The sequence below is a fragment of the Onychostruthus taczanowskii genome, unplaced genomic scaffold, assembly GCF_017590055.1.
Source record: "Onychostruthus taczanowskii isolate IOZ18803 unplaced genomic scaffold, ASM1759005v1 scaffold30, whole genome shotgun sequence".
In the NCBI taxonomy this organism is placed as follows: domain Eukaryota; kingdom Metazoa; phylum Chordata; class Aves; order Passeriformes; family Passeridae; genus Onychostruthus; species Onychostruthus taczanowskii.
The window spans coordinates 1,645,480-1,672,031 of NW_024500350.1; the positions used below are offsets into that span (position 1 = coordinate 1,645,480).

The 26,552-nt window shown below is 49.0% G+C and overlaps 1 protein-coding gene across 11 annotated transcripts; it reads left to right on the forward strand.

The window, feature by feature from the left end:
- Positions 1–1,835: 1,835 nt before the first annotated feature.
- Positions 1,836–22,675, forward strand: EXOC7 (exocyst complex component 7). Of its 11 annotated transcripts, XM_041409152.1 has the most exons (22): positions 1,864–2,017; positions 2,790–2,855; positions 3,850–4,034; positions 4,698–4,803; positions 5,299–5,521; positions 6,572–6,739; positions 7,707–7,718; positions 12,236–12,328; positions 13,301–13,369; positions 14,564–14,709; positions 14,916–15,068; positions 15,480–15,578; positions 16,172–16,234; positions 16,548–16,614; positions 18,042–18,080; positions 19,089–19,154; positions 20,209–20,329; positions 20,750–20,845; positions 21,123–21,186; positions 21,684–21,725; positions 21,904–22,037; positions 22,420–22,675. In XM_041409152.1, the coding sequence occupies exons 1-22, from the start codon at positions 1,958–1,960 to the stop codon at positions 22,520–22,522; spliced, it is 2,175 nt and encodes a 724-aa protein (XP_041265086.1). In that variant the 5' UTR covers positions 1,864–1,957; the 3' UTR covers positions 22,523–22,675. The 11 variants fall into 11 exon arrangements, with proteins under 11 accessions (XP_041265078.1, XP_041265086.1, XP_041265080.1 ...); XM_041409144.1 differs by lacking the exon at positions 18,042–18,080 and having other exon boundaries at positions 1,836–2,017; positions 21,889–22,037; XM_041409146.1 differs by lacking the exon at positions 18,042–18,080.
- The last annotated feature ends 3,877 nt before the right edge of the window (positions 22,676–26,552 follow it).

Genomic DNA, 26,552 nt, shown 5'->3' on the forward strand with positions numbered 1-26,552 from the left:
AATAAACAGCATTACTGGGCAAAACACACACAACTGCTCCCCAAGGGAGGTTCCTTTTGGCTCTGGCTGCCCTTTGAATGAAGGGGTGAGTGCTGGCAGAAAGAGCATGGAATGCTGTAAAGAAAGATGTGGATCTGCTGTTCTGGGAGAAAGATCTTTCCCCATCACACCAGCCCTGTGTGGGGAAGCACAAAAGGTGCTGGGTGCTGAGCCTGGACAGGGATCTTCTCTCTTTCACCCTCAAATCCCCTTTATCAGGTGTCCCCACAAAACACAGGCAGGCAGCTGTGGCCGCACAGGGAAAAAACAGAGCCAGAGCTTGGGCACATCCAGGGGCAGCAGGACAGGATGGGTTGTGAAATCCATTGTTGAATAAAAACAGAGCTTCTCTCTTGAGCTCGGGGTGGTTTGACAAGGGGAAGATGGATGGGCACACACCAGTCCCTGCGTGGCAGGAGCCTTGGAGAGGAGCAGGGCAGCGGGAGCTGGGGCTGGAGAACCTGCAGGTGCTGGAGAACCACCCCCTGCTCGGGACTGGGGGTGGTTTAGGGCCATGCAGAGCCCCCAGTGAGTGACACCCCTGGCCATCCCCCCTGTGCTGTGTGAGGGAGCTGCTCCCCCGTGGGATAACCTTTCTCCCTAGAAAGGGTGCAGGAAGGGGTGGGCTGACATAATTCACACTCACATTTTTATAATTTCACTTCCCTGAGCTCCAATGCCTGGACTCTCCCTCCACATTGTTGTGCACAAATTCGGATTTGTTACCCCCAGTGCAATAAGCCAATTATGACACACTCAAGAGAGACATTGATTGTTTATTCCAGAGCTGCACAAGCCTGGGTGCTCGCTGGGATTCCACAAATCAAGCCATGACAACTATCAAAACCTTTTACTATTTATACATTTTATCAAACAAAGGAATTTGTCTTAATTGGCTACAAGTTACCTAGTTCTCATTAATTATTATTCTATCTTCTATTGAGAAATTATTCTCTCGCTTGCCGCAGTAATTAGCCCACATGCTCAGTCTTTCTCTCCTTTTGGGTTGGTGGATTTCTTGGATCTGCCCCTTCTGGAATTACAGTTACTCAGAGCTGATTCGGCCCAGTTGCTGAGTTGGTTTTAGAAGGTTCTTCCTTGTCTTGGGGGGTTCTGACAAATGTTCTTGTGGCCCCTGAATTCTGCATTCTTTGTGCCCCCCTATCAGTAGTACAACCTTCTTCCCAAGCCTTGTTAACCTACCCCTGAGATAATTTAAAAATGTCAAACCCTAAACCTTAATAAAGCAATTCTACCAATATGCAGTTTGTTTCTCTAACAGCTGGACATCGCTTAGAAATTGTCGGCTGTTATGTCTTTCATGGATTAAATCTCCTTTATTGTTGATTAGCCTTGAAAGTACACAAAGATCAAACATCAAAGAACATCCTCTCTTAAGAAAATTTTACGCAACAGTGCCACGCTCAGGACGAGAGGACATAGTTTCAAGCTGTGCCAGGGGAGCTTTAGGTTGGAGATGAAGAGGAATTTCTTCACAAAAATTGTGATTAGACAGTGGAATGGGCTGCCCAGGGAGGTGGTGGAGTCACTGCCCCGCAGATATTCAGGACTGGACGCTGCACTCGGTGCCATGGTCTGCTTGCCAAGGGGGTGTTGGGACACGGGCTGGACTCGATGATCTCGGAATCCAAAATAATTGATCCTGTGGTTGTGACCCATCGCGCCACTCCCAAGATGGCGGGCAGCCCTCCCGCCACCCCCAACATGGCCGCTGGCAGGGAAGTGCGCACGCGCAGTCACCCCTGTTTCCTCCAGGGCCCTTCTTGAACGGCGCCACTCTCAAGATGGCAGCGGCGCTCTCTGCGCATGCCCGGTGCGCCCCGCCGCGCCCATCATGGCGGCGCGGCAGTGACGGGCCGGGCGCGGTGGGGAGCGAGCGGCGGAGCGGCTCGGCGCGATGATCCCGAGCGAGGAGGTGTCGGCCCGCAGGAGGGAGATCGAGGACAAGCTCAAGCAGGTGGGATTGGGCTTGGGACGCTCTGCGGGCGCTGCCGGGGCCTGGGGCTGGGCCCGGGCCCGCAGCCCCCTGGCGTTGCCGGGCAGACGAGGCTGGGTCTGGAGCTCCTCAGCGGGCCTGGGGGCGTCCCGGGACCCCTCAAGGCCCTCGCCATCCCCCTCCTGCCTTGGGAGCACCCCCAGGTCGCCCTTCAAGGCCTGGTTTGCATCTCTGCTCGCCGCTTTGGGCCTGGGTTTCCCCTCTCCGCTGTGGGGAGGATCAGTGGGCTCTCCCCAGGTGCAGCCTGTGAGAGCAGCCCTGACAGGCTGCAGTTCCCCCTCTACCTGTGGCCTTTGGGGACTTAAAGCCAGCCCATGCGGGCTGATGTTCCCCCCAGTCTGTGGGTTTTAATGACTTAAAACCGGCCCTCGGTGGCTGCTTTGCATCGGACACTGGAGTTCCCGGTGGATTTGGAAGGTGCCAGTGCAGCACCTGCGTTGTGCTGTGGCAGGGAAGGGTGTTAATTTAATTTTGTGCTGATGCTCATGGCATTGAAGAGAAACAATGAATTCATGAACCCCCTGGCTCGTTAAATGATGTGTCCCCGCCTTGGGTTACTTGCTCTGATTTCTCTTAAGAGGTGGCAATGTTAAAATGTGGCCACAGAATCAGCATCAGACCAAACGTGGCTTGCAGCAGAGTTTACAAGATTGGTAAAAACCTGTGTGTACTGTTTAGTGACTTAAACCTGAGTGTTCAGAATTTAAGAGTATTTTTTATATCTTACTCACAGGAAGAAGAAACTCTGTCCTTTATCAAAGAGAGCCTCGAAAAGAGCGACCAGCTCACCAAGAACATGGTAGGGATGTCCTAATGTTGGGCCTGGCTTTACTTTTTCTTAGGTTTATTAGTTTTCAGGGCTGTTGTTATGCCCATCTGAGGGAGGTGGAGGGGTGAACCACTTTGGTTTCAGTGACTGGGCAAAGGGGAAACCTGAGAAATGCTTCTCTCCTGCTCTGCTGAAATGTTGGCCTCATCTCTGCTACAGTCAGTCCTCTCTCTTGGGGAAAAGGTATTAAGAAACCTCAGACTAGTTTGTGCAACAGCATCATGTTGTTGCTTCATAATTCAGGTTTTGTTTGGAGTTTTATTTTGTGAGTGTTCTGTAAAGGTAAAAAGTAATTATTGTGCTGTAATTGCTCATAAGCCCTCAGTTTATATACTATGTCCAGTCTTGGTCTCAGTGCTTTAAAAAAGTCATAGAGGCTCCACCAGAGAAGTGTGGAAAACATGACATAGGAGTGAATATCCTAGGAATTGCCTTTTGGCCTGGAAGAGGTGACTCTGAGGCACCCTTTTATGAGCTTGCTGTGGTTTTCCACCTGTCAGAAGCACTATCACAAACCTCTTTAAAAATCAGATTTCTGGTAGAAAAGAAGGTTCTCACTAGACTGGTCCTTGTGCAGCTCCTATTTGGGTCTCAGTGTGGAGCACAGGGGCTGCTGATTATTGCTTTTGCTGCTCTTTTCACATGGAGCACCTCCAGACAGTTCCTGTGGATTTATTTTCTGTTGGTGAATAGAATTTTGCTTGTCCTTTTTACTGTGTTGGAACATTATCTTCCCTCTTTACAAGCATTTCATTTGGGATTGGCCCATCCCTCTATGGCAGGTGATCTGTTTTGTAATTGTTAATAAAAGGGATGGAAACAGCTGCTGAGGAGCCATGGCAAATTCATAGCAGAGCCCAAAAACAGAAGCTAGGCCCTGAAGATCCCTGACTTCCCTGCTCTAACTCCCACCCTCTCCAAAGGAAGGAAGTCCTCAGCTGTTGGTTTCTCTCGTGGTGTGTAGGTTTCAATCCTCTCCTCCTTTGAGAGCCGTTTGATGAAGCTGGAGAACTCCATCATCCCTGTCCACAAACAGACAGAGAACCTGCAGCGCCTGCAGGAGAACGTGGAGAAGACCCTGTCCTGCTTGGATCACGTCATCAGTTACTACCACGTGGCCAAGGACACGGAGAAGATCATCAAGGAAGGGTGAGTTGAGCAGATAGATCCTGCTGGGAGCTTCATCCTGCTGGATTTTTGAGGTAGAGGTGGGGGAGCTGACTCCACACACCCATGGTATGCCTGGTACCCTTCCCACACTCTTTCCTCGTCCCCAGTGCACACTGGTGTGACATTCAGCCATTTGCACAGGGCAAAGACAGCTCAGGCTCTGCACTGGGATCTCTTCCAGATCTTGCAGAGGTGCTCCCATTGCAATCTCCATTGGCTTCTCTCTTTTCCTCTGCCCTTTTCCCAGAGGTTTTCCCTCCCCACTGAGGTTGTCACTACATCCAGGATGTACCAGAGCTGTTTTGGAGCCTCCTGGTCTGGGAGGATGTTGGATGGCTCTTGTCTGAGACGGGATGTGCAGTTCCCTCTGCCTTCCCATCAGGGCCTGTCTGGAGAGGAAAGCAAGCTGAGAGTTGTGTGCTGCTCCATCATCAGTACTTCTGCACTTGCTGTGTGGGCTGGGTATCCTGCTGTGGCACTGAGTGCAGGCAGAAGGGAATTCCATGATCTCCTAGAGAAAGAAAAGGGGATTGAGATTTCCCTTTATATTTTTATCCCGGGTCTGGTCCAGTGCTTTCTTGTTACTTTGTTTGTTTGCTTCTTGGTGCACTACTTTTTTTTCCTGGTTTTTTTTTTTTTTAGCCCCACGGGGAGGTTGGAGGAATACTTGAATTGCATGGACAAAATCCAGAAGGCAGTGGAATACTTCCAGGACAACAACCCGGACAGCCCGGAGCTGAACCGTGTGGTGGGTGATGGACCTGGAACCTGGGCATGAGAGGGGGGCAGACACAGCCCTGCTGCTTGTCCCCTGCTGGGAGAGGCTGTGGGTTTGCTGCCTGGGGAAGGTGGTCTTTGGGCACAGCTGAAGGAATGATTGCTTTGGCTTCTGGGCAGAGTTTCTGCTCCTGGCATTTTGCTCTCTCTCTGTTGTGCCAGGAGGACTCTGAAAGCAGCTCTTGCACCTGTGGAGGAGGAGCTGATTGAACCTCCTCCTGAGCAGCTCTTGTCAGTCCTTCAGCAGCTTGAGCAGAGTGGGTGATCTGTTTAAATCCCACTTGAACAACTCCCAAGCATTTCTTAAATTTAATTCACTTTAAAAGTCTATCAGGTACAGCTGTGGTTGGAGTTTGAAGCCCGCAGTACTTGACAGTGGTTAGGAAGGATGTTCTTATGCAAAAATACTTCTGAGTGCCTGATTACAGAAGTGCTGTTCTGCTTTTGTCCTGGTGTTCTGTGGCAGAAATCCCTCTTTGAGCGGGGCAAGGAATCCCTGGAGTCGGAGTTCCGCAGCTTGATGACGCGACACACCAAGCCAGTGCCACCCATCCTGATCCTGGACCTGGTCAGCGGCGATGAGGAGATGGACACGCAGGAGGAGATGTCCCTGGAGCACCTCCCGGAGAGCGTCCTGCACGACATCATTCGCATCTCGGGCTGGCTGGTGGAGAACGGCAGGAACCAGGGTGGGTGCTGCAGCCTCTTGGTCCCTGTGGCCCTCTGGCAGCATGAGTGATGCCTTAGTGGCACCTTTCAGCTGAGTACTTCAGTCTTTCCAGCACCTGAAGATCCTGGGGTTTTTTTTGTAATGAGACTGAAGTGATGGTTTATCAGTTGAACAGAATGAGCTGTGTAAACAAAGCACAAATCATGTTAATGCAAAGTCTGTCCTGTAGCAAAAATCCACTGCATTTGCACCTGTAATGCCTTCAGATGAAGCTGCAGCTATCCAGTGCTCAGGTTTTATAAATGTGCAAGACACTGGGCACTTATTCCTATTTGGGAAATATTTATGACCAGAACTTTTTGTATGAAATGTGACCAAGGGCACGGGGAAAGCAGCACAGACTTTATTCAGTCTGTACATGTCTCTTCTTTCCTGTTCTGCAGCATCAAGAACTGCCTAGAGCTTTATAGACCTTTATTAACTTTTCCTTCAGGATTGAGTGACTTTGTAGACTTGTACAGGAAATATGAACTTCCACATTCATGCAGCTCCAAGAATCACCCCCCACCTCACTGATTCACTCCTGAGGGGGGATTACTGTGCCTACCAAGTATGATGAACATCCTTAAAAGCTTCTTAAGAATTTTTCCATGATCAAAGGCAACTCATGCATATAGAGCATATTTTATTAGTCAGTTTGCATTCTGCTTTCAAATGATGAGCACCTCATTAAATTCCCAAGTGCCCTAAATCCTGAAAAGTGTGTAAAGTCTCTCATGCTGGAAAGAGAGCACTTGAATTGACAATGTTTTGCACAAATATCTCCTGTCAGTTCTACCACTTGGTAGTGGTGGGATTAGTATTATGTGTGGTGGGAGGGCTGGAATGAAGATTGCAGGGGAAGGGAGAATAAGTTTTTTAAGAAAATAGGAGATGCTCTGGGAGGGAAGGATGCTGACTTGGGGTCCCACACCAATGCTTGTAAGTCCCTGCAGGGGCACATAGTGTCTGCTTTACCATATAGTGTTCCCTGTGTGCTTATAATCTCATTTTTACCTTGTCTCCTCAGATTTCATGACAGTTTACTTCCAGATCCGCTCTGTGCAGCTGGACCGCTCCATCAAGGGGCTGAAGGACCATTTCCGTAAGAACAGCTCTTCCTCAGGGGTGCCATATTCCCCTGCCATTCAGAACAAAAGGAAGGACACCCCCACCAAAAAGCCCATCAAGAGACCAGGTGAGCGCCCAAGGAGGGTTCACTGCACTGGGTATTAACACATCTTCAGGCCTTCTCATTGCTGAGGTATCTCTGTGTATAAAATGTGGTTTTAGGACATTTAGGTGAGGTTTTGGAGGTAAGCACTTCTCTGCTCTGGATTCAGCATTGGGAATACAGACTCTGTCAAGCCATCAGGTCTGTTCTCTGGGTGCAGTGAAGGGAGCAGAGGGGCCCTGTGTACATCTCCTTAACAAAGGAGATGAGTAAAAGAGACCTGAGTGGGCTGTAAAAGGATTTGATCTAGAACACCTCAGATCAAATCCTCAACCTTGCCATGTGGAATATAGCCTGAGCCATGGCAAATGGAAAGCTCGTATCTGATAAAACACCTCACTTCAATCATTAGCTATGAATAAAGTATTATTGTGCTGGAAAGCAAGAATCCCTCAGGAGTTGGGATGGGGATGAGGTAGGTGCCTACAAAAATGAGATACAGCATTGTCTGAAGTTTAGAAGGGCTCTTAAAGCTCTTGCCTCAGCCTGTCTCAGGAAGAGCTATGAACGTGGCTGGTGGGTTATTCCTTCTCTCCTCACAAGGCAGTTTTGCTGCAGCTGGTGATGTTGGTCATTCTGGAGTTTGGGAGTGCAGGGCTGGAGTTCCCATCTCTGGAATGTGCCATCTAGTGGGAGCACAGCCAGGAAGAACAGCAAAAACCAGCACAGGAATATTGATCCTCTGTGTCCCAGCACTCTGTCTCCTCTGAAACAGTGATCACATCAGAAAAGTTCACATTTCTGTAGGTTTACCTGGCCAATACTCCCCTTCCTTATTTTGTCCTGTGTTGTCCAAATACTTAGTGAGTTCAGGAAAAGAGTGAGAAATGTGGGTAGGGACTGGGAATGGATGGGATGGGGAAAGGGAGGAAGAAGAAATACCCATTTTAATTGTGTTGTGTTTATTTTTATAATCCTGATGTGAATGCAGTCCTCATCCCAGGTAATGTGTCTATGTGTGTGTGTGCTGGCCCTGGTGCTCACTCTCTTCACTTCTGTGTGTGGAGAGGCTTTGCTGGGCCTCTTCTTGCTACAGCAGAGGGTGTGCCTGGGATATTTGGAGAGGGAGGGCTGTCTGGGGAAGGCTGTGGCATCCAGACATCACCCCTGTGGTCTTTTAAAATCAATCTGTGCCATTGCTGCTGTGCCCTGGAGCTGTCCCTGAAAGCTGATGGAATTGGTCTGTGAATTTCAGTGAATTTTCCCCTGGCAGAAGAAAACCACTTGCTAAGGCTCAGAGACACTGAAAGGTGCCAGTGGGATTCTGTAGTTGAGCCATGGGAAGCTCAGCTTGCAGATGCTTCAGATTTGGTCAACACTTGCCAGTTATCACCTGATTCTGAAAAGGTTCCTGTATTTTTATTGCTGTGAATTCAGCATGGTCAGCAAACATTTCTGAGCATCCTGACAAGTGATAGGACCTCCCCTGTGCTCTTAGGTAAAGAGTCAGGGATGGGGGAGATGCTTTGTTTTTGTAGGCAGATTATTGAAAAATCCTAGGGATTTTTAAAAGGGTCTCAGATCTTGGATGCTTCCATAGAGAGGAGCCCACACATTGGAGAATAAAAGTTCCTACAAACAGGACTCCTCCAAAGTGGATGCATTTGGGCATCCAGAATTACTTGTCATGAGGAAAGTCTCAGCTGTAGATGTGCCAGAAGGTTTTCATGTCTTTATGCCCAGTTCAGTTAGATTTTATGAGATGGAGCAGGTAGAGCATGGTCTAAATGCACTAGGGAGCTGATGGTGCATGAAGGAAAGTGTCTCAAGTGATCCTTTGGGTTATTGTAATGCCAAGAAAAAATAGTGGCTCATTTGTCTCCAATCTTCATGAAGCAGACAGAGAACTAGACTGTAGCTCTTGAAGGTCATTGGATGTTGAACCTCATACAGCAGCCATCTCTTCTGACTGCTGAATTGTACTTCATTGAAATTTAAAATGGAGAAAAAGAGTCTTCAGGCACAGATTCACTGTTTTTTCTGCAGTTCCATTAGCTTTCAAGTACAGCTCTTGAGGTGGAGGTCTCACACCATCTTCACACTGGCACAGTGGCTCTCTTCAGAGCAACATCATCTGGTGGTGTTTGAATCCCCTGGGTTTAGCCTTTGTTCAATTTGGACAAAGGTTTTTTTTCTGTTCTGTTACTTTATTTCAGTAAGTAAAGCCAAGTTCTGCCAATCTGGGTTTCAGATAAGGGGATTTTCTGACAGTTCCAACAAGAGACTTGATTTCCTTGGTCCTTGAGGAAGAATATCCCAGTGCACACCCCAATGCACACTCTATTTAACCTGTTGCAAGGGGTAAATAACAAACTAAATCTGATGTGCTATAGCTTTTTTTACCACAAAACAAAGCACAAGAGAAGCTAAAGGGAAGGTGAGGAGCAGGGTAACAAGGCAGAGATAGCCCCAGGGACTGTGTTGAATTCTAGAGAACGTGCTCCATATCCATGTGTTGTTTCAGAGGGTCTTCATCTCTCTGTTCCTGTTTTGTCTGTTGATGTACCCTGTGCTGTCTCCTGTTACTACATCATGCAGTTAAAAGTCTGACTGCTGGAGATGCTGCTGAAGCATCTGTCTCCTTTTAAGTGACACTTGACAGATCAAGTTGAGCTGATGGTTTGTGGGCTTTTTCTGGTTTTAGTTTGATGTTTGGAATGTCACCACTCCCTCTCAGAGAGCAGGTGTATTCAGGTTCCCAAATCATCCTGCTGCAAACATATGTGCATAAAATAAAGTTTCTTTGTGATGCCTGTAGACCCTGTGCTCTCTTTTGGCTTGAGAGCAGCAGGCAGCTCAGCAGCTCTGCACTTTTGGGGAGGGATGGGGCTACCTGGCTGGCTGCCTACAAAAGCCAGAGGGCATTGTCTGGTTTCATGCAGATTCCTGCAGCTGGTGCTTGAGAAAAGAGGATGTGTTGCCTTTCTGCTTGGATAGAAATCTGCCTAATGGAAGAGAGAAACAAGAGAATGAGTTGCATTTGGAAAAATGTCTCATGCTTGCCCAAACCCCACTCTATGGAACAACTGGGCTGCAGAAGCAAAGGTTTCAGGTGTTTTTTTACCTTTGGAGGCTCTTTTCAGACTACAGGGGAGGTCTTTTCCAGTTTTCTTAGTGCTCCAGTGAAGTGGTACCTAAGGCAGATTGAGTGGCAGAATAAAGAGCACATTCCTGTTTCCCAGACTGATCTCTGCCTGGCTTGAATGTGATGTTTTCATTAGTAGCTGAAACACAGTCCCATTTGGTTAGGGAGCTGCTTAATAGGGGAAAACAATCCTGGAACAAAACACTTGGCTTCCACCAGAATCCATTAAAGCCTAATTATGATGCCAAGTCAGAGGGATCCAGCAGCACTGAAGTGATGCCCCCGGACACTGAACACTTGGTGTGTGTCAGTAAACACAGGTAATTGTGCTTATGCAAATAAAATGCAGCATAATCAGCTCCTGAAATTGAGAAAAAGAGGAAAAAAATTGGAAAAGAGAAGAAACCATCAAGGGTGGGCTGTGAAAACATCCACTGCATACCTGTGGAGTGAGAGCCTGCTCACAGCAGCAGCAGTTGCACTGTCTGCTTGGTTGTCACACCAATTCACCCTCTATTTTTATTCCTTTGTATTTTTCCCTCCCCCTAAATGCTTGAACATGGGAAGGTAGAAGAACAGTGCCTTAGTTGAGCTCCTGTGCAGCTGCTGAGCCATGGGAGCAGCAGTAAGGAAGAGCCCTCCTTGCTTGGAGGAGCTTGCTGGTGTGCCCAGGCTCCTGAGGTTTCTGGAAGTAGCTAAGAATCAAGTGGAGATGCAGGGTGTGAAAAGCATCAGGAGGCTTGGAAGAAGAGGCATAGCCCTCATCTGATCATGTGGCAGAAGCTTGGGAGCAAATGCATCAGGCAGCAAAGGCGTGAGACTTTCCATCCTGCCCATCTCCCAGGTGTGGGTCGAGAGGGGAGAAGTTTCCTGCTAAAAGAAAGTGTTTCATGGATATGATTTTTTCTTTATTTGCAAAGTGATTGAGAGCACTCTGAGCTGGTAGAAGGACAATATTACCAGTGAAATATTACATTTTGGGAAGCATGTTCTGTCATTTAGTAAGTGCACCAGGTTAAGGCAGTTTGGTAATTCAAGGGGAACTTCTCTCTGCTGTTCTCTCCCACTGTCTGGGGGACCTGAAGTTTCCTTTCCCTTGCCATCCTTTATGGGATGGAGCTGTCCTGCACCCTAGAATGTTGTTCCAGGGGTGTGCAGCAGTGTGTACTTGGGCTCCCTTCAGCATTTGGGCAGCCACCACTCATTTCCAGGCTGCACTGTGGCTCACAGTTAGAGGTGGAAGTAGAGATCTTCTGCATGTTTGAAGTATTTATTACTTTATAGCGGAAGAATTCCTAATTTTGGCAGCAGCATTTTTATGTTTTTGGCTTCTTCATTTACTCAGCCCAGCTCTGTTTCATTTGGGTCTCCTATAGAAACCCCTTCCACCTTCCCAAAACTTCCAGTTCCCTGTTGTGCAGGCAGCAGCAAAGGTCTGCTGTGGGAGGGTGTCGGTGTGCTTGTGATAATTGTAGCTTGTTGCATGACAACTAACCTTTTAATGTGGAAACACTGCCTAGGCTTCAGTTGTCACATTAATGCTTTGTTTTGTGCTTTCCAGCTGTATATCCAGCACTGCCTTTTGTTCAGTTCTGTCTGGTTTTTGTGTGTTTGAAGTATAAATCTTTTAACCCAGTGTTATTTTTTTTCCATGGTTTTAATTGATTTGCAGTTCTTTAGAAGAGAAGTGTCTTGGGGATTAGGGTGGCTTAGTGCAAGTTACTCATGGGTGGGAAGCATCCATTATTCTGGGATTCCTGTGATGGGAATTGCTGGTGCAAAAAAAGCCCAGAGGTTGTCACCCTTTTACTGCTTCCTGTACCATTCCTTGTCTTGGCTCTGGGGCTCCTGATGGCTCTTTATTGATTATGCTCAGAAAATACCCTCAGAAGGGCAACTTGTACTAAGTGACTGCAGCTGTGGCTCTGAGGAGCAGGCAACATGTTGCCAGACAGGAATTGTCCATATGCAAAGCCCTGCTTCCACAGCTGAGGAAAAGCAGCAAACTCTCTGTGCTTGGATGCAGAGCATCAACTTCAACAAACCCTTTACAGAGAAGGGAGCTTCATGCCTTCCCTTCTCTGGTTGTGTTTATCACCCAGCCATACCATGCTGTGTCTCCAAACTGATTCCCTGGCTGGAATTTATGCCCCATTCTCAAAGCAGGGAAGCATTCTGGAAATGCCATTGTATCTGCACACACATCTTGGACATGACTTTGGGGTTCACGTTGCCGTGCTGAGCATCCTCATTGCTGCCCAGCATCCTCTTGCTGGGCCCAGGTGACTTGCTGGTGGAGGGCTGGTGTTCTGGGTTTGTTTTCCTTCACTCATTTTCTAGGTCTTCTTGTCTCTTCTCTCTGGTTCTGGTGACAGGCACGATCCGTAAGGCTCAGAACCTTCTGAAACAGTACTCTCAGCATGGTCTAGATGGGAAAAAGGGGGCCTCTAACCTCATTCCTATGGAAGGTAATCACAGCTCGAGCTACTTCACCCTTGACTTTCTCTGTGTATCAGCCTTGCTTTTCCAGGTGGGGCTTCCATTAGTTCAGTGCTTGGTGGACAGCATTGGATTGGGGAACCAAAGAGATGCTGGAGGGCCAAATTATATTTGTTTTATTTATTCTGTTCAGAATTTACTATCTAAATTTCAAAGTCTCCATAAGCATGAGTAGAGGTGGAGAGGAGTGTTACCTTAACATTGACCCACCACAGCCACCTGGGTAATGGAAGCTCTGCTGACATCTGCTTGTGGTGTTCCTGTTCTCTTTTCTTTTTGCCTGGACTTTGAGACATTCAGTTTCTTAGTGACCTTTCCAAACCTGGTGCTGAAGTGTTGGACCACAGGTAGCTCAGTGCATTGTGCCTGTACATCTTTTCTGTGCAAACCTGCCTGAATGGTTGACTCCTGTTTTCTGACCTCCTCTGCTCCTAGAGGTTGTGTCAGTTAAGGGAGAAGATGCTTCAAAGCATCTCTAAGATATTGCTGCCTCCTGTTATGAGTCCATCCTAAGCAGGTCTCTTGAGCACCTGTGCTGCAGCCTGCTAAACCCAGATGTGACTGACATCACTCACGTGGGGGAAAATCCTCATGCTGAGCAGGAGAGAGCCTTTGAGTTTGGATTTTTAATGGTTGTGGGTAAAAATTGGACTCTGGTGCCTGCAATCCCATTCAGAACATAAGGCAGGACGTTCAAGGGACTCTTGTGGTCCAAGAAACAACTGAACTCACACTTCTCAGCAGGTTTCAGAGGGTTGCTACCGCTAAATAGCCCAACAAAAGGATTTGGTCAGGAAGCATTCCTGGGACTGTAGGGAAATAGATGTCCACCAGATCAAATAAGCCAGGCTTGAAGCAGCTTCCAGCCAGAGTGAGCATCCTTGCTGTGAGCACCCTGGATAAATTGCACCTTCTGTTTGTGCCGGCTGCCATCTCACTAGGTCATGAGCATGACTTACGCGTTAAGCACCTTTCCGATGCCCTGGGCGACAAGCACGGGCCGGCTGCGGGTAAGTACCGGGGTGGCACTGGGAGCCAGCTGGTCCCCCCTGCTTCCCTGTGTGTTCCACTGTGGTGGTGCAGCCAGGGCTGTTCCTCTCTGTTGGCAGTCCTGGAGCATGAGCCTCCTCTGGCTAAGAAGCTCTGGCTCTTCTCAATAGAATTCACTGCTACTAATCACAGCCCCCAAGCCCTCAGACAAGGAGCCCAACTTTGTCCAGCCAAAGGTCACCATGCTGAGGGACATTTTCCTGTAGGTGGCCTTTGGGTGCTGAAACAAAGCAAGCAGGAAAGGGAGCAGTGCAGCACATGCTACAGTGCACCGCTGCACAGCAGGCAGTCTTGTGTCTCCTCTGCTGACCAAAACTTCTGAAATATCAACCTGAGGGACCTGTCAGCATGGGGAAGAATTGGTTCTTTTTCCATCAAAAGTCTCTGGGAGGAGAGAAGCAGCAGCCTGTAGCTTAGAGATGGCCTCTCTGTGTCATCTTACTGTCCTGCAGGATGGGGTCTGTCTGTGTCTGTCCTGCAGACACATCCAGCAGTGGTTGGCATGAGTGGTGCTGGCCCTTGTGTCACTTCTCGTGCCTACCAAGTATGATCTTTATGGATCTTTGACTGAAATATTCATATTCTAGGACTGAGATATTTGCATTTGTATGCAGCATTGTATGGCAGATAACTCACCTTGCTGTGCTGATATTCCTGCTTCTTAAGATGTAAATGTTCATCAGCCTGGTTTTTTATCTTGTTTCTGCAAGCGGGAAGAAGCTGCCTTCCAGGACAGCCTTTATTGCCCAGAAACGTTGATGCCAAATGGCAGTTCTTCATCTGCATGACGGATGGAGATAAGGAATTCTAAAAATACAAGCAGAGATATTGAATAATTCACCTCAGACCTTCCTGAGTTTAGTACTCTGTGTTCAAGCCCTTGATTAAATTTAGTCTGTATCCCAGAAGAGCTCCAAACTTTACTTCTGCCACGAGGCTGGAAAGAGGTGGTGCCCTGATGTGCATTTCCTGAGCTGCGGGTGGCTTTTCCTGCCTCCTGCAGGGTACTCAGAGATTCCCACACACAAACCCAGGGCAGGAGTGGTGAGAAGATGACTCTTGTTCTCACACACGGATGGGTGCAAAGCCAGAATCAGCTTTCCCAGAAGAACCTCGTGCTCCTTGTGTAAACCAAAGGCGTGTTGCCCTTGCAGGGAGGGACGACGTTTTCGACATCGAGATCGACGCCTACATCCACTGCGTCAGTGCCTTTGTCAAACTGGCCCAGAGTGAATACCAGCTCCTGACAGAAATTGTCCCAGAGCACCACCAGAAGAAGACCTTTGATTCTCTCATCCAGGTCAGTTGAGCCTCTGTGCTTGTCCTCCAGGTCCTGTTGAGGGAAGCAGGGCCTGCACAGAGCCTGCAGAACATGTGCTCAGAGTCCTTCACTGGTACCAAATGATGCATCAGCCAAAGGGTCAACTGGAATGGGTGTCCTGCATTGAGCCCTTTGTGCTGCCTGGGCAGCCCTGTTCCTTCCTCATGAGTCTGGCTTTGTTGCAGGAGTCATTGGATAACTTGATCATGGAGGGTGATAACATTGTCTCAGCTGCCCGGAAAGCCATCATCCGACATGACTATTCAGCTGTGCTCACAATCTTCCCCATCCTGAAGCATCTCAAGCAGATGAAGCCAGAATTTGACCAGGTCTTGCAGGTAAATGTGATGGGATTGGAGAGGGTCCTGTGGCTTGCATTATTTGGAGAACTTTTTGAAATGGATTATCACAGTGGCTTTGAGCAAAGCCTTGCTGCTTCTGTCCCCACTATGGACTGCAGTTACACAAGTGCACCTTGCTCCTTTCTGAGCTGGTGAACCAGAAATTCAGCATCTCTCAGCAGCAGCTCTTTTCAGTTCAAGTCCTGACCCTGATGGACCATCATGATATCTTCCCTTTCTGCTTGGAGAATGTGGGATTTCATGTGTTGTTGATGGTGCTGTAAATATTCTGGCATATGAGGAGCTGAGAATGAGATGCTGGGGTGGGGGATGAGGTAGGGTAGTTGCTGGGTGGAAGTTCAGATACTATTTTATTTCCTTTTCTGATCTGTTATGGAACTATTCCAGGGAACTGCAGCAGGCACTAAGAACAAACTGCCAGGGCTGATCACTTCCATGGAGACCACTGGTGCAAAGGCACTGGAAGAGTTTGCAGACAACATTAAGGTAGGATTCTCCTCAGTGGTCTCTGATCAGGCTTGGAAGAGGGTTTTTTGGAGCAAAACCCCTAGTTTAGCTTTCAGCTTTCCATGAGACCCCTGTAGTTTCTGACTGAAGCAGGAACTTGCTGGATTACTTGGCACAGTCAAATAGCAAATGCTTGGTGCTGGTTTCAAACACAGAAGGCCTTTGCCTAACATCCTTAGCAGGCATCCTACAAATAATTTGACATGAGCATCCAGACCTCTGCAGATACCAAGTCTATCTCAGAATTAATGCTCTTTAAACAGAAAGGAAAATTGCTGCCTTGAAACGTTTTGGAGGACTCATGTTAAGCTGTTCCTGTGTAAGATGGGCTTGGTGAATGGTAGGTGAGCTGAAAGTGTGATTGCCACATGCTGAACAGAGCCCTGAGGTTCTGAGCCGCTGGTGCCTGGCAGCTCTGGTTTCTGAGCACCAGGAGATGGCACTGCAAGAGCTGGGCCTGAGGGTGTTGGGAGTAGCTGGATGAAGAAGCCTTCAGCTCACTTGTAGGAGCAGTTGTATTGTAGGTGTCTCCCCTTGCATGCTCACCTTAGGTCTCTCTCTTCCCTTTTTAGAATGATCCAGACAAGGAGTACAACATGCCAAAAGATGGGACAGTTCATGAACTCACCAGCAATGTACGTGATGATGATTTGAACCATCCTTTGTGGTAAACAGCTTCTGAAGGAGTTTTCAAAAGAGCAGTAGGGAGACTTCCTAAATTAAGGTGTCTTGGCATTAACAATAACACAATTTCCATGGCAGGATGAGCTGGTGACCCTTGCTCAGCCATGGTGGGACTGTGTGTGGAAAACCCAGCAGTTAGAGGAGTGTAGTGATTTATTCTTGAATGCCTCTAAGTGTGGGGGACAAGTGGTTCTCATGATCCTTAATAGCAGAGCACAGGAGATGTAATGATGGTTGCTCCTAAATTCCCTCCTTTGCTTCCAGGCCATCCTTTTCCTACAGCAATTACTGGATTTCCAGGAGACAGCAGGTGCCATGCTGGCATCACAAGGTATGTACATGCATGGGGCTTGCTTGGGCATGCAGTTCCTTCCTCAGATTCCCTGGACATCTTCCCTGAAGTGACCAAACCTCAGCATGCACTGTGAGCTTGTTCTCCTCCTGTCCTTCACCCTGTGGTTTGTCTTGTCCTCCAATATTCCTTGACCACATAGCTGATTGTCTGGAGAACTCCAAGGGATGCAGAGTTTCCTGCTGGCCTTCCACAGCTCCTGGCAGGTACAGTGAGGATGGTGTTTACTGCTGGTGTGCTCTGAGAGAGGATGCCTGGGTCTTTTAGCTCCAAGTCTGGCCCTGGTCTGGTGCTGTGTGACTGTACTGGAGTGAGGGTGGCTGCTCCAGCTGGGCTCTGTGTGTGAACAGCATCGTGCTCTGCTCAGAGTACAACTGCAGCAGCAAGAATCTCCTCAGCCTTGAGACATGGGCATGCTGGGGCTCTGGAGCCATTTGTGCATCCTGTCAGAGAGATAAGTTTTAGTTCTGCTCTCCAGGCTGTTCACTGGCTCTCAGTGAAGAGACTCACTGTGGAAATAAATGCATAGATCAGAAGCTGAGAGCTGTTTGTGTAGCAGGGTGGTGCTGCTTATCAGCTGGAGTAGGATTTTTGGTTCTGTGCAGAGCAGCAACTCCAGGCTGTCCAGTGAGCTCTTGGCCTTGGCAGAGCTCGTGCTTTCAAGGAGGTTGGAATGGAGCAGACTGGAGATTCAGGGCCCTGAGGAGGCACAGGCTGGAGAAGGTTAAAGAGCCCATTAGAAGCAGAGGAGGAAGCTCAGAGCTGCCTCCAGACTGTTACCTGCAAAGTTCCGTTTGGAAATTTTTGCTAATTCTAAATCAACTCAAACTAAGATGTCTCTGCTTTTGCCCCATCTCTTCTAGCACTGCCTTGTGCCTCTTTTCCACTTGCAAGCTCACTATGCTCAGGCCCTTCTGGGTCTTGGCTCTCTCTCCTTGGCCAAAGAATTGGTCTGAATTTTTTCTTGGAACAACCAACTGTTTCCCATGTTGTCCCCTGAATGGTGATGTCAGCACTGTGTGGAAGTCTTGACATGTTGTCTTGCAGTGAGATCTCTCTTAGCTGTTTGAAAAGTCAGCATAGATTTGAGGTAGCTTTGCCTTGAAAGTGGATTTGGACTGATTTGGAATGAGGTGTTGTGCTAAATACAACCAATGACAATGCAAACAATGTCTCCAGCAGGAGAAGGATGTTGGACTCTGCCTTTCCTCTGTGATCTCCATTCCATTTGTGGCCTTGGAGGGACTCCTGCCTGCTCTCCTCTGCACCTGCCTGTGGCTGCTCTGTGTTAATATCTGCTTTGTTCTCAAAGGAATGGTGGTCTCTAACCTGTCTTTTTGCACTTTTGCATTTCTTTTTCTCTCTCATCCCTCCCCTTTTCTCTCTGCTCTGCCTAATCTCTGTAGTTCTTGGGGACACATACAATATTCCTTTAGATCCCAGAGGTAAGCAAAGTTACCCACACCTACCTGCCTTGGACTCTGGTGATGTATGTTAATTCTTTATCCTCCAGCAGTTGTAAATACATTAACACATAACTGAAAAGGGGAAAAAAGGGAGGGTGAATAATCCTTGCCAGTGGGCTGGAGAGAATAGGGAGGGCTTGTCACAGCAGACAATGAGGGATGCCACAAGAGCTGAAACAGGCTCAAGACACCCTGATGGCACTGAATCCCTTTGGCACAGGTAGCAGATTGGCCCAGCTGGTGTCGTGCTTTATCCCATGGGCACTCAGCTCCTTATTGTCCAGCTCCCAGCAACAGGAGCTCGGGGCCTTTCCCATGGGGTGCTGGTGAACTCAGACCACCCGAGCTAGGTCTGGCTGCCAAACTCTCTGGAGGGGGCAGGAGGAGATGGCCACCCCACGTGTCTTGTGGGCCCCATGCCCACAAGCCCTCGAGGGCAGAAAGGCATCTCCAGACAGAGGAGCATGTGCCAGCCTGGAGTCTCTGCTGCCTGCAGGGGCAGCCTCCCATGCTGGCACAGTCCCTCCTGGAGCCAGGCAGGCCCTGTCAGCAACCATGGGGATGGCTGAAGCTTTCCAGAGCCCTTCTGCTTGTTTCAATTACTGTTGTGTGCTTGCTGTTAACAGCTCCAGCTCATTGTTCTCTGATTGCCAGTTTCTAGTGCTTACCAACACTTTTTTCAGGCTGGGGGAATGGATGGGGAGGAGTTTAATGATTCTTTCTGATAAAAAGGATGTTCCCTGAGCACCTAGAAGGAAAGGAGATATTTCTGCTGGGGTTGCATTGATGCAGACACAGGGACTGAGGGTGCAGAGCTCTTGCCCCCTCAGCCTGGATGAGCTGCTGACAGTGGGCTCTGAAGCAGGAGCTATTTCACTGTCAATGGGAGCTAATTCCATAGCAACAGGGATGAGGAATAGAGGCAGGCTGACCACACAGCCCCCCTCTTCCCAGGGCATGTTAACTGGCCTAAGACTTTCCTTTCAGAGACCAGCTCCTCAGCCAGTAGCTACAGCTCAGAGTTCAGCAGGCGGCTGCTGAGCACCTACATCTGTGAGTACACCTTTGATGCTATAGGATTTTAGCTTTTGTATTTTTCAGATATTTGTAAACCTGCAGTTCTTTAGTATATAACTCCAAACTCCATATAGACTGCTAACTACTGTTACCCCATTTTGGTCAGACAGAACAATTCCTCTCTAGGCCTGGGAATAAAGGACACCTCACTGTTTCAGGCCCCAAGAAATGTAAACAAAAGTGAGTGGAGGGGGAGCAAACTTTGGGTAAATGACTTCATTACTTAAAGCTGTAATTGGAAGATTAACCCCCAATATGCAAATAGACCAAACTTATAAAAGTGTGAAAACCTGTGACCTTGTCCATTTTTGGGTGTAGCCCTGGGGGGGGGGCTGAAATGTACCTGAAGGCCCTTCAATAAATATAAATGCTTTTTATTCTTTTAATTTTGTTGAGCCTCAGTTTTTAGGTAGCCCCTAGAAGGCATCAGCTTCCTGCTTCTGCCCCATGGACAGGCCTTCACTGGGCTCATTCCTGGGTGAAGAGCACAGGCTGTGTCTCTTCTTCATGTAATCTTTCCACATTTGAGCTGGAATCTGATGGGAGGGATGAAAAAAGGGTCATACTGGGAGTTTGGCTGTTAGAGTAGGACAGGACAAAGCACAGTGCAGCAGCTCACTGTGCTGCAGAGCTGTTCCCTTAAACCATTGTCACCTTCAACCCCATGAAGGCTCCCAGCTGCCAAAGGGAGTTAGAGAAATCACTGATGTCACTTTCTGATTCTGTTACAATGGAGAGCAAGTCCTTAGGCTTCTGCGACCTGAGCTTGCATTGTGGCAGGTTCTGGGGGTTCCTCTGAACCCAAAGTTCACCTCCATTGCCAAGGCTTGGAAGGCAGTTTTCAGAGAGGCTGTGGTGACTTGCTGAAGAAAATCTGTGTAAGGGCTGTTAAGTACACATGATTGTAGCCTTTGTACAGGCAGTCAGGCGTGTGCTGTTCACTTGCTGTGGGCACACAGCTTGGTTTGCTTAGTCAGTAATAATAAGTTTCAGTGCAAAACTTCTTGTTCTGTGTTTTTCCCTCTTTAAGGCAAAGTTCTGGGCAACCTGCAGCTTAACCTGCTTAGTAAATCCAAGGTTTATGAAGACCCAGCTTTGAGTGCCATTTTTCTGCATAACAACTACAACTACATTCTGAAATCTCTGGAGAAGTAAGTGTGTCCCCTGAGTGAATCTCCCTCAAGTCCAAGGCCGATTGGATGGTTTTGGAGCAGAGCTCTGCATTGAGAGCATTTACTTGCCAGCCTCATATCTGCTTTTTCTTCCATCCTTGAAACTGCCTCTTTGAAGGTTTTGCAGTATTATAAACATCACATTACCTGAGAGTGGAAGATAAAAGCATTAGAAAATGCCTTAGGTTTTAGAGAATCCTTTGATCTTGGGAGGATTGAGGATGTGGCTGTGGAAAGTAACTCCGAGTTGCTTCTGTCTCCCAGTTTGCACATTTCAAGGAATATTTTATTGTGAAGGGCTGAAAGAAACTTGTTGATGGGGATTGAAATGCTGCCATCCTGAGCGCAGCCCGGAGAGCAGCTGGCTCAGGTGCTTCCTCATGTTTCCTGCTCTTCCAGGTCTGAGCTGATCCAGCTGGTGGCTGTGACACAGAAAACAGCGGAGAGGTCCTACCGGGAGCTCATTGAGCAGCAGATCCAGACCTACCAGCGCAGGTCGGTGACATCCTCTGCCTTGCTTTTGTCACTTTGGGAGCTCTTTGGGAGCTGCTGGAGCAGTGGGAGAGATTGACCTAAACCAGAAACTTGGCTAAAACCAAAGCAGAGTATGTTTGGTTTCCAAGCAATGAGTCCATCTTGGGAAGGGGGCTCTGTGGGAAGTTTTGAGGTGTGTATTGTCTGAGGGGGCCTTTGGGTCACGGGTGAAGACAGAGGTGCTCTGGTAGAGGTGTGAGTAACTCTCTGCTTCTCTCCCATCTCATTGCACATGCAGCTGGTTGAAGGTGACAGATTACATCTCTGAGAGAAACCTGCCTGTCTTTCAACCAGGAGTGAAGGTGAGAGGATGGGCAAGGATGGGCTTGACATGATAGAAGTTGCCAGAAACACCATCTTCTTTGTAATAAAAAATTCTCAGAAACCTTCTTTATATTTCATGCCAGTATCACTCTGCAGAGTGAGCACTGTGGCTGGCACAAGTGGACAACAGCAGTGCCTTCTGATCTCCCCTGACCTACGTTCATCCAAGTCTTTTAATCTCTGCCTCCACTCTTACATCTTCACCTGAGCAGATGCCTCTGTTTTGGATTTTCAAAATCCTGAGAGCTTCCCTTGGAAAGGGCTGGAAGCATGAAGAAGTCTATTTTATGTGTGTTCTTGCTGAAAATTATCCTTGTTAACCCTACTTCAGGTGGGGGTAGGGTGTGCTGCTCCCTGCATCTCTCTCCTCACTGCTGTAGGATATTGCTTAGGTTGGATGGGGAGTTGTGGACAAACACTGGTGTTTGATATTTATTTCTGGAGATAAATAAGATCCTTTCCCTCCTTGTTACAGCTCAAGGACAAGGAGAGGCAGATGATAAAGGAGCGCTTTAAGGTAAGGAGGTGCTGGCTGGTGTCAGAACATGCCCTGGTTGATTGGGACACAGATCTGCCTGAGGAGGAGACCTCTTGGTGATTAGCAGGGGAGGGAAGGAGCATCAGACTCACTGTGGAGGTGTGATTGCAGTTGGGGTGCTCACTGGACAGTCTTTGGACAGTTTGTCTTTGGACAGGGTTTTAATGATGGGCTGGAGGAGCTGTGTAAGATCCAGAAGGCCTGGGCAATCCCAGACATGGAGCAACGGGACAAAATCCGCCGGGCACAGAAAACCATTGTGAAAGAGACCTATGGTGCCTTTTTGAACAGGTGAGACCTCCTGCAGCACTGTCCTCTCCTCTTAAGGTTTACTGAGGTCTTTGGGGCCTTGCATAGCCTGAGCAAGCCACTTTTGTATCGTCCTGTCTCAGCTTCTCTGCTTTGCACACTCAGACGTTCCCAAGCTGACCTTGAGTGTTCACAGACATCTGCTGTCACTCTGATTCCTTGGTCAGCGAGCACAAAGCCCTGAGCCCCCCTGGGCTGTCCATGTAAAACTTGTGAGGCCAGTTGTAACCGGGTCACTTGCTCTACACAGGATACTCTGCCACTCGAGTGGGATGTGCTGGAGTGGAGCTGGTTTGTGACAGAGGGGGCACCAGTGGATCTCTTTGCTGTGTTCCAGCTGTTTGTCACCTGTTTTCTTTTGTAGATTTGGCAACGTGCCCTTCACCAAGAACCCTGAGAAATACATCAAATACCAGGTTGACCAGGTTGGGGAGATGATTGAGAAGCTGTTTGATACGTCAGCATAAATTTCCAGCTGTCGTGAACTCTCCAGCTGCCAAGTACAAGCCAGTGCTCTCTCAGCAACCCTTGGGACTCCCTTCCCTTCCCCCTTGCCCCATTGTGGTGGGCAGGGTGTTATACTTGTATTTATCAGATTTATAAACCTGTGGAAACACTAACTTCTGTCTGTCTTTGCTCTGGATCCATGGGATAAGGCAAAGTCTGCCCTGTGGGCTCCTATCTTGGTAAATCCACCTCACCTGGGTTTGTGTGCAGCAGTCATGGGGAGCATGTTTAAAACAAAAAGAAAGAAAAATACACAACCAAAAATTCCCTGTATGGGTATAGCCCTTTTGTTAAGGGCAGGAGGCTGTGAGCTCCAAATGGTGCCACCTGCTTCTCTGATGGGTTTTGGGAATCTCAGTTCTGTAGGATCCCAAATTATTTTCACATTGTTTTATTTTTTATTAATTGAATACAGCTGTTATTTAGTTCAGTGCTGGGGTTTGATGCTGCTTCTGGGGTTTGGGGGTGCCTGGCAGGGCTGCAGTCCAGTCATGCACAGGGATGTTTTACCCCAAAGCCAGACCTGTATCAGTGCTCTGTTCCATGTGAGGCATTGGCAGTGGGGTGGTGGCAGGGCCTGGAGCTGTGACAGGGCAGTGAAAGCAGAAGGTGCTGCTCCTTATTGACCTGAGGCAGAGCAAGTGTTCCCATAGTGATTTCCACTCAGCACCTTCCTCCCATCCCTGTTTTTCTTTGCCTCTTGTCTTCCTAAACCTGATTCATCTCCTCCCTGCAAGCATCCAAGCCCATTCCCGTTGTTTAACCCATGGGTATCACGTGAAGAGCAAGTGCTGCTCTCCCACGTGCCTTGGAGCATTCCTGGCAGGCTTTGATAGGGGAGCTGGACTCTGACACTTTGCACCAAGGCTTTTCAGAGCATTGGGGCACCTGTGTTGTACTTGTGGTCTCTGGCCAGGCACTTCCTGCTCCCCTCTCCCTCTCTCCTGCTGCCTGCTCCATTGTTTGCCTGTAACAATGGAAATACAGGGTTTCCATAGAGCGAGGAGCACTCACAATAGCTGCTGCTTTGCAGTTTGGAGCAAATCCATTATTCACCTGAGCAGTGTTTACAGCAGAGTTTGCTGGGGTCTGATCAGCCCAGCAGTGGAAGAGCTGTTGGGTGTTAGAACCTGGATGAGAGCACAGGTTGTGCTGTGGCAGACCCAGCTGCCTGCCTGGGCTGTGCCTCCTCAGACAGATGTTTTTCAGGCAGCTCCTGCCCTTTCTGAACCCCTGGCCTTCTCTTCCTCAGCCTGGTGTAGCAAATGCATGAAAACAGCAGTTTTGACAGGCTTGCCTAGCCCAGAGCTGGACCATGGTGTGAGTTCAGGTCTTGACCAGCACCTGACTGTTTTTGTGTCTGACCATGCAGTGCCAACACAAGAGCCCTCCCTGCAGAAACCCTCCTCCTGCTGTCAAATCTCAAATGTCTGTGGAAACCTGAGATCTTGTACTTGCTGTTTTTAACCTCTGCCAGATCCAAGAGCCTCTGGAGGCTGGCAGGCGCCGGGCAGTGTTTTTATACATAAGCAAAGCTCTGCTGACTTGTGTTTCATGCAGTGTTGAGTCTGCTGGATACACACCCTGACATTCACCAGAAGGAGCTGGATTCCATCTTTCTGGATCTGTTTCTGACACTGCAGCAGTCTGATATGAATTTCTTTCTTGAGGAGAGTGCGTGGAACTCATGCTGAGCTGTAAAACATGTTTTATTACAGCTGATGCCAGGGCGAGGCAATTCACCCAGAACGGTCACAGGGAAAGCCAGGAGAGGGGAGGGGGAGCTCTGCCTGCAGCTTCACTGAGCACCTGAGCTTTAGGAGCTGAAATCCTCCCTGAGCTGATGCTTTTGTGCCAACCAGAGCCTAGAGAAAATGCATGGGATCGTTCAAGGGTCTGGGATAGGGCCACATCCTGTTGTCCAGAGGCTCTGGGAATGCCTCTGCATGGTCCCCACCAAAAGAGGCCTTTCTGGGCTTTGCTGTCAGCCTGTTGCCCCAGGAAAGCTGTACCAGGGCTGGGGGCAGATGCAGCCAGAGATGAGATGAAAAATATCCCACTCCCTCCTGGTCCCTCCATTAGCAGCACCAGTATCTGACTGCATTGCTTCTACCCCAAGGATTCCCTGGCTGCAGCTGGAGAAAGGAATGGGGGTGGGAGGCTGCTGGGGGCTGATATCTGTGCAGTGAGGAGGAGCTGGAGGTGGTGATTCCCTGGGGCAACAGGTAACTTCTGCTCCCAGGTGGGAATCAAGACCCTCATTTCCCTGACTTAAAGAGAAACCTGAGAGCCACCTGGTCCCTGTTCCCTAAATCCAGCTCCCACTCAGCCTGGCTGTGAGCATTCCCTCACTGTCTGCCTCTCTCACAGAGGATGAATGTGGGGAGCCAGACCTGCTTTGGGAGCAGCAGCACGTTTTTTCCTGAGCCACCCCTTCCTCAGGGTGGGAGCGGGGGAGCCTCCAGGCTGAGCTGTGTCCAACCCTGTGCAGCGCCAGGGGAGGGCTCCGTGTGCTCCCTGCCTTTTTATGGTCAGGAATGTGTTTGCAACACGTTAATTAAGAGCGACCGTGGTGGCCAGCACAGCCTGACCCTCTCACAGCTGAGCCCTTCGTGCCCCTCTGAGAGCTGAGAGTGGAGCCTGGAGTCATGCTGAGACCATGGCAAGGGGCCACTGCTGGGGCTGAACCCCCTCTGCCTCCCCTCTTCCTTCCCCCAAGGCTCCTGTGGGGTCTGGCACCCTTCCCTCACCTCCTGTTCTGCCCTGACACAGGGAATGTGTCTCTAATACCCAAGGTTTTGGGGCCAGAGCCCCATTTCTCCCTTATTTTTTAGCTGCCCAGCACCCATGCTGGGGGCTGTGCCACGGTCTGGGAGTGCTATGTGCTGCCTCCTCAGACTGGGGAGCAAATTTGGCAGAGTAAATATTTGAAAACAAACCCACAAACCAAAATAACTTCTCTAACCCTAGTGATAAATCTGTGTGGAAAGCTCACACTAACTGAGGTTTCAGCCAAGTGTCCCTCATCTCCCTGCCCACTCTTGGCTTGATGGGAGCTCAGTTTAGCCTATTCATTTTTCATTTCCAGTTAAATATGCTTTTATTAAATTTTAACTGGAACATAGGGACTTGCAGTGCTCTTAATTTAAGATAAAACCTCCCAAGGGAACGGACCAGGAGCCCATTTCTCTCAGCTGGGAGCATGTAGAGTGTCAGCAGATCCTGATGCTTTTGTCTTTTCCATCTGGGCCTGATATGCTCTGTTATTTGAGGGGGAAAGTAGCTTCTAAATATGGTTTTGTGTTGGCAGCACAACCTCATGTTTGCCCTTGGGGGGCTCATCAAGGCACGGGCTGGGTGTGGTGGTGATGGTTTCCTCCTCAGATGAGCAGGGACAATGTCAGATAAGCTGGAGGGGGCTTTTTTCTCTAATTCTGAATTTGCTGTAGACAGTGTAATGATCTGATTCCCTCTTACAGCCTGCAGCCAAGTGAGAGTCAATTGATGGGTGAGGATCCATGAAATGAAGAGGGGTGTTGGATGTGTCACGACACAGAGCCCTGACCTTGCTGTCTGACCATCACCCAGCCCCTCTCTGCCCCTGGAGAGGGTGAGAGCAGCCATGTGAGCCATGTGCATGTCAGAGGGGATTTGGGGGTGCTGGAGGCAGCAGGGAGGTGCAGCCCCCCAGGCTGGGAGCCGTGCAGAGCCTGCCCCCAGCCCACTGTCACCCTTTGGGACCTCATTGCTGACCAGTGACCAGAAATGAGCAGGGGCCAGTGGTGCCCACGGCCTGGGAGAGGGGCCACAGTGATGCTTTGGCTGGCAGCTGAGGTAGGGGTGTCCTGGGATGTGTCTTCAAAGTGGCCATGGTGTGGCTGGGCAGCTCTAGAGCAGATAGCAGGGAAAGGCAGAGTCAGCCAGGGCTTGGGAGGCTGGGGTGGGATGGATGGGGGAGCAGAATCAGTGTCTCTGACAGGGGACATGGCA